The sequence below is a fragment of the Crinia signifera genome, chromosome 5 (genome assembly GCF_055691185.1).
Source record: "Crinia signifera chromosome 5, ASM5569118v1, whole genome shotgun sequence".
Taxonomy (NCBI): Eukaryota; Metazoa; Chordata; class Amphibia; order Anura; family Myobatrachidae; genus Crinia; species Crinia signifera.
Genome location: NC_139221.1, coordinates 233,420,712 through 233,431,546, shown reverse-complemented (window position 1 = coordinate 233,431,546; position 10,835 = coordinate 233,420,712). Strand labels below are relative to the sequence as shown.

At 42.0% G+C, this 10,835-nt stretch overlaps 1 protein-coding gene across 1 annotated transcript; it reads left to right on the top strand.

Moving 5' to 3' along the window:
• Positions 1 to 5,534: 5,534 nt before the first annotated feature.
• Positions 5,535 to 5,846, top strand: LOC146005786 (histone H4). Its single transcript, XM_083145212.1, has one exon. The coding sequence runs from the start codon at positions 5,535 to 5,537 to the stop codon at positions 5,844 to 5,846; it is 312 nt and encodes a 103-aa protein (XP_083001338.1).
• Positions 5,847 to 10,835: the final 4,989 nt, after the last annotated feature.

Below are 10,835 nucleotides of genomic sequence, written 5' to 3'. Positions count from 1 at the left end.
CTTTACAGAAAACATCGGTAATCTAGAAAAAATGAGCAGTAAGAGAAAAATAACCATCTGTACAGATATTATTAAGCAACTTTTACCATGGGATATTTCCAGCAGAAGAACTTGTCAAACAAAGGAGGAACTTGTCAAGCAAGAAAAATAATGTCTGGCTTTTAAGAGAAACATAAGTAGCTTAGTCAATGTATAAGTAAGTAATAGCATGTACACCTGATGTTTGGGAGCGTTTGTGTACAGTAAGTGCTTCCAAGTGGATGGTAGCTATAATCTTTCTGCAAAATGAGTGCAATAAAGACTTTTACCTTTTATTTACAAATAGAACAGTTTTATGTAGGAGTTTTACTGGCTGATAGCAGAGTGCTGGGGAATTTTTGTGTTTATTACCTTTAAGGATAAGTCAAATGTAATCTCACTCATTGTACACTGCTTTCACCAAAAGCTGAGGCAAAATAATTACAGCGTCTTTAAAATCCTATCAACAGCACATACAACTAAATGCATCTTGATAGGTGCTGTTGGAATTGAACATTGTTCCATCAAAGGATAAAATTACATTTAGTCTTTCCTTGGGTTTCTATAAAAAGTAAGAGGCTGAGCTCAATTGAGCATTCATATCTACCACAGCATTAAGCTGGTGACTAAGCTGCTGCTGATAAAGGGGATGCGGTTGTCAGTGTCTGGGACGGGTCGACAGTCAAAAGGTTCACCACTATTGGTAGGCAGTCAAAAGGTCGATGTATGAAAAAGGTCAACATGCATTAAGTCACCGTGGCCAAAAAGTCCACAGAAGGGAAAGGTCGACGTGAAAAATGTCGACATACAATAAGGTGCAAGTTTATAGAAGTGGAAATGTTGTTTAACTAGTGTTCTAGAATTTTTCATGATTTTGTTTAAACGACTTGTTCCTACTTTACCTTTCCAGTGGAGGGAGAATATAATAGTGCCTGAAGCATTGCGAGCAGACGCGGTACACTTATACGGTGTTCATGACGACGTATGTCGACATAGACACCATTAAATGTGAAAAACTCAACCTTTTGTCCAAGTCGACCTAATTCACGTGTCGACCTTTTGACTGTTGGCCATGACAGTGTTGACCCAATGACCCATACATGATCACAGTACCATAAATGTGCACATTGCTGATCCTTTTTAGTACTGTAACTTTCAAATTTGCGCAGAGAGATTTTTTTTTTTAACCTTGTTGCCTAGTGGCTGTAAAGCAGGCATGTCCAACGTTGGCCCTCCAGATGTTGTGAAACTACACATCCCAACATGCTTTGCAATAGTTTTAGCATTCTCTAATAGCAAAACTGTGGCAAAGCAAGCTGGGATGTGTAGTTTCACAACATCTGGAGGGCCAACGTTGGACATGCCTGCTGTAAAGCAAGGATTGCATCTCTTCTTCTCCTTGTGATGAATAGGGAATAGCTTTAGAAATGTCAGAACTCAACCAATGGATAAGGTAAATATGGGTGATTCAGTAATCAATGCAGTTTGCATCACTTCTGCATCTTTGGAGGACGCGGCAATACGAAAATATGCAAATTTTGTTGGACACCTCTTTCATACTTGTGTGATCCGCTGATGGTTCCAATGATACAGACTTCAAATCATTTGAGTGAACACTGGCTATATGAGTAACCTTGAGGTTACTCAGTATGGCCGTGTAGATCAGGCTTGTGGGGCCATGAAAGCTGCATCAGAAGATGCGGGCCCTGACCTTGGCATGCATATTAAAACAGGGTCAACATATTTGTAGTGGCAATATGAAGACATATGAATATACTGTAGTGAGGAAGGGATTTTTTTGTGGGGCTTCAAGGATCCATCCACCCAAGGAAGAAATAGGAGGTGTGGCCTCACCTAATTTTGTCCTTTGTATACAGGATAAATTGTTACAGTCTAGTGACACTGCCTGTAGAGAAAGCCCAAATTGAACTGTGACCGCCAAAGAGCCCACTGAGTCAGTTTAGCCAAAGAGTCCTGTGTCCAAAGCTGCAGGAAGAAGGGAGGACCATAAAACTCTGTGATTGTAAGTTAAATTGTGTCCAGACCTGCCATAAACAGCCAGGACAGATACTTTGGGGTGTATTCAATGCTCATTTTCACAGCTTGCAGGGTCAGTATTCAATTGACCCCCTACACACGCCGTTTCCCCCTCACTTTGGAGTGAGGGGGAAACAACCTATGTTGGACGTTAAAACAGGAAGACTCATGGGTAAATGCAGCAGGCTTCCTGCATTAGTCGCTGTTTGGGGCAATCCTGGCTGTCCTCTGACAGCCAGGATTTCCCCAGCGCATTGAATAGGGTGAGCGGCAGGTGTGGGGGTTAAATGGTGAGGATTGCTTGTTTTCGTCGTTCCCCGATGTTTAACCCCCTCGCCGGTCACATTGAATACACCCAATTCTGTTACATTACAGACTAGTTGCCCTGTTAGATAGGGGTCAACTAGTGCACTGAGTGAGGGCAATGTTGTTTTTGTCTTGTTTGATGTATGTTGAGTGTAAAATCCACTTTATTTATTTTAACTTGGACCTGGTTGACCCTGAGTTGTGAACCTAGACATTGTATCCCTAAACAATACCATGCCAAATAATCCTGATTGTGATATATGATTCAGAATTGGTTTGCAAGAGAAATAAAACAGAGCCACATAGTTGGAAGAACACGCTTCGGTAGATTGCAATTATATGCTAAAATTTGCCAACATTGGAAAAAGGAGATCAGACCAAATTATCTCCAGACCACTACAGCCGCTCAAGAATGTAAACCAAATTCATTATCAATTCATTAGCAAGCTTATCAAATCCCAGAACCAGTCACAGAACCTTGCATTCTGGTGGAATCGATGCAATAAAGAATACAGTATCTATCCTTATGTAGACTTTTTTGAAGAGAGAGAAAGAATTGTCATATGGTGGTGCACCATTTATAAGAAATTGAGTCATAAAATATACCTTTTATTGGTTATCACTTAAAAAGGAACGCGAAATATGACATACAACACAAAACATATACACAAGTGAAAACAGTGTGTTTAAAAGGCACGTGCGGGTTCAAGGAGCAACTACCTTAATCAAGTATTTATCAGTGACACCATTTAATACTCCTTCTTATCATAAAACAATTGTTCAGGAGGAAGGTGTCAATTAAATTCAATTCGGGTTTTGTGTGTGTTTAAGTACAGTTTCAGTCAGCCATATTAATAGCTACCATTAGGTTACAGTGTTGATAATTGTAGGATGTCGCCTTGCACTCAATTAGTTACAATAGACTAGTTTGTTAATTCGGTATCCGAGTATTTGCAATCTGTCTGATATGTATCACTCCTGAATCAGATACATATTAGTCTTGGTAACTGGGCGTTTTAAATAGGATCATATGATGCCCCGTTATTTACAGTCACCTCCTATAGTGGGGAAAGGTGCTGTGACACGGGCATATTAAGTCTCAATTGTCTCTCCTCTGCGTCACCGTCAGCTATGCTGATATTACAGTGATTGCAGGGAGACTGTGATTGTCGCCTTGAAATGAGTGCTTTAATGCGGGTTATTTGTAGACCGGCTGTCTTTCTCTGCGCCGCTGTCAGTTGGTACTGGTACCACTGCGGTCGTAGGGAGACTGTTGATTCACCGGATTATCTTAATTTCACACAGTATCGGGACAAGCACTCCCTATGAGGGAGGCGAGTGCTACAATACAAACTGCCGGACATGGTCAGTCTCACTCCGTACCGCCTACCGCTCACGCTGGTCGCACTGCGGTTAACAGGGAGACCGCCGGTACTATCGTCCGAATAGGTAGCTTATCTAGGGACAAATGCCGCAATCGGAATGCCGTGGGTCAGTTGTCCTTCCCTGTACCGCTGTCAGCTCGTGCTGCTGCTGCGGTCTTATGGGGACTAATGACGTTTAGGCTGCTGAATACATTAGAGTCCTGAAAAGGACTAGTAAATATATTTCATACACACAAACAGGGTGGTAGTGCTCAAGGAACGTGCGCACGGCTGGGTCGGCCGGCGTACGCTTCGCAGGTCTTCCTGCCCTGAGTGCCCGCAGATAAGCTACATATTCGGACGATAGTACCGGCGGTCTCCCTGTTAACCGCAGTGCGACGAGTGTGAGCGGTAGGCGGTACGGAGTGAGACTGACAACGTCCGGCAGTTTGTATTGTAGCCCTCGCCTCCCTCATAGGGAGTGCTTGTCCCGATACTGTGTGAAATTAAGATAATCCGGTGAATCAACAGTCTCCCTACGACCGCAGTGGTACCAGTACCAACTGACAGCGGCGCAGAGAGAGACAGCCGGTCTACAAATAACCCGCATTAAACCACTCATTTCAAGGCGACAATCACAGTCTCCCTGCAATCACTGTAATATCAGCATAGCTGACGGTGACGCAGAGGAGAGACAATTGAGACTTAATAAGCCCGTGTCATAGCACCTTTCCCCACTATAGGACGTGACTGTAAATAACGGGGCATCATATGATCCAATTTAAAACGCCCAGTTACCAAGACTAATATGTATCTGATTCAGGAGTGATACATATCAGGCAGATTGCAAATACTCGGATACCGAATTAACAAACTAGTCTATTGTAACTAATTGAGTGCAAGGCGACATCCTACAATTATCAACACTGTAACCTAATGGTAGCTATTAATATGGCTGACTGAAACTGTACTTAAACACACACAAAACCCGAATTGAATTTAATTGACACCTCCCTCCTGAACAATTGTTTTATGATAAGAAGGAGTATTAAATGGTGTCACTGATAAATACTTGATTAAGATAGTTGCTCCTTGAACCCGCACGTGCCTTTTAAACACACTGTTTTCACTTGTGTATATGTTTTGTGTTGTATGTCTTTTTTCGCGTTCCTTTTTAAGTGATAACCAATAAAAGGTATATTTTATGACTCAATTTCTTATAAATGGTGCACCACCATATGACAATTCTTTCTCTCTCTTCAAAAAAGTCTTCTACCAATACTGTCTGTGGTAGCACATCCCTAGGAATCCTACAATTTGTACTTATCCTCACAAGAAGGGGCCAATCTCAAATAAACCCAATACCTGTCTCCCTTCCTGTGCAACAGATCAACAAGCCCCTATCTACATCTATCCTTATGTATCAATTTATTTATTTTATTTATTTATTAACAGTTTCTTATATAGCGCACACAGATTCCGCAGCGCTTTACAGAGCATAGTTATAATCAAAAACACATAACAAATTACAGTACAAGACAGTTTAGGACAAGCACATGGTTAATATGGATAGTTGCATCAGGGGACAGGACACTGAAGCAATCATCAGGGTGGCAGAGGTTTATATATTCTAAGAAAGGCACATGAGGAGAGAGGGCCCTGCTCGTGAGAGCTTACATTCTAAAGGGGAGGGATAGACAGACAGGGGTGACACAGAAGGTAAAGAAGTGAGCATAAACAGTAGGTAAGGATAAGCGATGGTCAGGTTTTATGCAGGAGGGTTGTTGCTGGTTGCTCAGATTTTGCAAGATGTCTGGTAGAGGCAAAGGTGGTAAGGGACTCGGGAAGGGAGGTGCTAAACGGCACAGGAAGGTTCTTCGGGATAACATCCAGGGCATCACCAAGCCTGCTATCCGTCGTCTAGCCCGTAGAGGAGGCGTGAAGCGCATTTCTGGCCTCATCTATGAGGAGACCCGCGGTGTGCTGAAGGTATTTCTGGAGAATGTGATCCGTGACGCCGTCACCTACACCGAGCACGCCAAGAGAAAGACCGTGACCGCTATGGATGTGGTCTATGCGCTCAAGCGCCAGGGCCGCACTCTGTACGGATTCGGAGGCTAAACACTGAGGCGCATCTAGCACAACCGCTCACCCACAAATCAATGCCTATTTCCCTATAGATTGTCAGCTTGCGAGCAGGGCCCTCCTACCTCTTGACTGTCTGTAAATACTCTGTTTGTTGTATCACTGTCTCCTTTGTAAATCGCAACGGAATATACTGCGCTATATAAGTAACTGTTAATTAATAATAATAATTATTATTATAATAATAAATGATGCTCCAGATGAGCAGTCCTTATGCTGACAAAACCAGACAAGTATGTTACTCTGTAGTGAGTTCTGTAACCATTCACATACATTGTTTATGCACTACATATTTAGTACTAATGAGTCCTGTCCTTAGAGCATGTGTAGTCTATTGCCTGCAGCTGAGCTGAAATGTGTTCCACTTCACAAAACAGCACTCTCATTTGTCCAGGTGAACTCTAGGTGGTATAATATGGCAGTTTCAAAGGACACTGAACTCTTTCAACTCTCATTCTTCTGCTATTGTTTACCTAATATTCAAAGGACAAAATCGGTTCACCACGAATTGGGCATATTACTTGACATCCCTGTTCAACAGGGCAATAAGATGGTAATTCTGCACAAAGGAAGTACTGTAGCCTAGAATGATTTAGGCATAGTGACAACCTGTGCCGTTACCATCTCCTTAGTAATTCAGCCTTTATCTTATGATTTACTAACCACGAACAACAAATTCTTAGAAGTTTTCTAAAAGGATACCAGATTAGTCTAGGGGCTTTATGAAGTGCTAGTGAATCTAGCTGCGTCTACCACTTCCTGAGACCAGGGGTTATCATTGACAGACACGTCTCAGATCTAAAGAAGGGCGATATAAAAGTGATCAATAATATACTTTTCTCTCCAGCTACAGGACCCTGGAGAGAGAAGTACTTGCCACAGCCCAATGATATCAGCAGCACTGGCATTAGGAACTATCATTCCTGTGACCAGGGTGGCTCTCCCCTGGTTGACCTTGCCCCCATATTCTGTGTCTCTGCCTACTCTCATGGACATCACCCTGAGCATGCTCCCTGCTATGCACACTGACTGGTGGTGCGCCCTCTCCCTCCCCCTCTCCCCAGGAGGCTGCATTGCTGTGTACATGTTAGGCAGCTCCCTCTTAAATTTTTGGCATCAGGAGCATGCGTTCTTCTGGAGCCACTCTTCCTACACTCTTGCTTAGCGGTCTAAGTATACTTACCTTTGGCCATCCGGCAGTCTGGTTTACGGTGCAGGCATCAGGATTCTGGCAGTAGTCAGCTGGTGGTAGTCAGGATGCTGGTATTGGTATTGTGATGGCCAGTATCCTCACTGCAAGGAAACTAAGTGCATCCTGGTGTAAATATAGGATTAATATGCTTATGATTTGCCGTTTGCAAATATATACTGTGAACATGGCCTTAAAAATAGTGCATGAAATAGGTATTATTGCAGTGGGGCCCAGAGGCTTAGGGAAACCTTGACCTAATTAGATTTGTTAACTATGATGCCTATGTATAAACCTGCTTTGAATTTGCTTTAATATAAAATTGCTTGTATATAAGTTCCGTGAATAGAAATCCTGTCTCCACAATCATTCCATATTTTTCTCTTCAGCAGAGCATGACTGCCCTATAATTGCAGTTCTGACAACTGTAACATATAATGATTGAAAACTGACCATCAAGCACCAACACAGGAAATAATGCATCATAGGAAAATTATATGTATATATAGTTTTGGTACTTGATGTACATATGATGTAGGTCTCATACAGTATATATACCCCAATCTATAGGGAATAATTATCTTGATATTTGAATCCTAATATTGGCTGTCATTTTTATAGCATTTTATGCTTTTTCTTTTTTTCTTTTAATAACTGTATGTATTGTAATTTTTTGTGTGCTTTTATTTTATTTTACTATAAAATTGTTACATTTGTAGCACTGTGTCCGAACTCATTTCTTTTCAGTGGATAAAATCAGCATTTACTCTTCCAACAGAGCATTAGCGTCCAACTGTACATTTTCTAGTTTTTTCCTCCCCTGTGAGTCCTGGCTAACTCACTGGATGTATGCAGCAGTTGGTTAGAAGATTAGGCATTAACTCAGAATACACTCTGGTATATTTAATTACTCCTTTTGATATTTTTGGAGCGCCGGGTTTTGTGTACCCAGGTGGAGACTATTCTTCATCAGGAACTACACTGCCCCCTTTTTGTGTTTCCTTATCCCACTTTAATAGGCTGTAGCCAGTGCAGTCCATAGAAGCTGGTGTTTTTCGTATGCGTAATCCCTGTTATGCGCCAGTCCAGATCCATTGTGCAGGTTCTAGGACCAAGCTGGCCAGGGCTCTTCTTATTTCCTCCTACTGCAGGCAGTAACAGGCAGTGGCAATCACACTCCCTTAAAGAGGTAGGAGCCAGGACTGGATAGCACTGTGCTACATTATTTTCAATTTGGAGACAGAAACAATGTGGACATGGGAAAAAGTTGAATATTTTAAACTTGCCCAACAGTGTTCTATAATAAATTCCTATTCTAATAAGCATTATTATTCAAATAGGAAATTCTAGAGCCCTTGGATGCTCTTTAGATTTTACATGATGAAATGTACTTGCCTGCTGTTTCATTTACAATTTCAGTATTATTGGCTCTACAAACATTTTGTACAAGCAGAGTCTTCACAATACTGAACTTTTCATTTCTCCTATTTACCGTGCAATGCATTATGCAGCTGCCTTTGATACTGTGGCTCAGCTTTCATCTCTTTCTCTGAAACATTAATAGGATTTTTATTCTGAATCATATTCCAAAATCCTGAATGAACTTTATGCTGAACCTTGTGCTGTAACTTTACCTGCTAATAATTTTCTATCAGGACAACAGTGAATAGAAGAAAATAACATGGTGCCATTCAAAACAGTACCGAATGCTTGAAGGTAATTCTTTGCACTTTAACCTTTTCAAGAACACTTGAAGGTACTTGTTTCCTAGCACGGCGCCCCCGATTTTGATCGTATTACATCTTATACAATCGCATCGCATGCAATATTGCGATCCGATTTTAATTGTACAAGCACCCTGACTATCCACGTCGGTGTGGAGTTGATTTTAGATAGTGTGGCGAGTGCAGCGAGCCTCCGAGCCGGAAGCGCGGCGAGCGGACGCGGAATACGAGCCCGAAGCGTGGCGAGAGAAGCAAGCCCCGTGAAGGGCCGTGGAATACATGTAAAGTAATCCGTGTCCCTTCGCCACACTATGTAAAATCAACTCCACGCCGACGTGGATAGTGGGGGTATGAAAAGGTAGGAGGACTCGTACCGCCACCCCATGCGGGCTCGCTGCGCTCGCCACGCTTTGGGTTGGCATTAATAGTGGGGGTGGCATTGCCAATGGGTGTTTGCTAAAGCACCCCAGAGATCATTGAGATCCATTCATTTAGGGCCATCTTAACAGCATTATGGACCCACAAGCAAAGCTGTGCAGTGGGGCCCCTTCTTACACAGCCACTCACAGGAATAAAAATGTACAGGTGTGTGGGTTACGTTTTACCCATATTTACTTGGTTCTAACAGCGGGACCTTATTGGATATCCAAAAATATGTGACAGCCGATAGCCAATCGTAAACATCCAAACTTGCAGTAATTTGGCTATAAGAACCGAGTAAATCCGAACCTGAACATCTCTACTTAAAATCAGGTTAGCAATGTAATAATACAATGAGGAAGGAAATCCAGATGCTTGGTTGCATAGGGATAATCATCAGTAGAATAAAAAAATAAGTTTAATGTGAAGGGTATTGGTATGGCTCCTCTAAAATTCTATGATCAGCTCTGGAGGCCATAGCTACAAATATATATATATATATATATATATATATATATATCAGAAGAATGACCCCACGTGCGCCCTTAAAATGTAAGCAGCTACTCTATTACCCCCCCTGTTAGTGGGAGGCGGTGTTTAGAAATGGGAGAAATAGAGATATAGAGAGCGCTTTCAACCACCAAATGGAAATTCCACCAATAGTTTGTTAAAATACAAAACAGTACAAATTTTTATAAAACCAGTGTGCTTTTTATTTAATGATTTTTTCAGAATCACATCTGGAAATGGTATCCTTTTCGGAAATGGATACCATTTCCAGATGTGATTCTGAAAAAATCATTAAATAAAAAGCACACTGGTTTTATAAAAAATTTGTACTGTTTTGTATTTTAACAAACTATTGGTGGAATTTCCATTTGGTGGTTGAAAGCGCTCTCTATATCTCTATTTCTCCCATATATATATATATATATATATTGGTTGCAAAGAATTGGCGTCACTCACGGATTTAGTAATCAAAAGTAATGTGTATTAGAAATACAACATGGTGTCACAAACGAAAACCCGACGTTTCGAGGCTATGCGCCCCTTCTTCAAGGTGTGAACAAGTGAATGAGTGAAGTGCTTACCTTTAAATAGTGTATGGCTGGTGCATGGCGCGGTTACTCCCGGGACTCTCCGTGCGCTCGTGTGCCGCGGGGCACTTCCGGTTGAACTCCTTCCTAGTGCTTCCGGGTACACAGCCTGGGTGAGTCAGCTGAGACGTCAGCTGACTCACCCAGGCCGTGTACCCGGAAGCACTAGGAAGGAGTTCAACCGGAAGTGCCCCGCGGCACACGAGCGCACGGAGAGTCCCGGGAGTAACCGCGCCATGCACCAGCCATACACTATTTAAAGGTAAGCACTTCACTCATTCACTTGTTCACACCTTGAAGAAGGGGCGCATAGCCTCGAAACGTTGGGTTTTCGTTTGTGACATCATGTTGTATTTCTAATACACATTACTTTTGATTACTAAATCCGTGAGTGACGCCAATTCTTTGCAACCAATATCCATTATCCTCAGAGGGCACCACGGTACGTTATTACTTTAGCTGGAGTGCCGACCGATTTACCAGATATATATATATATATATATATATATATATATATACAGATGGGCCAGTGGCA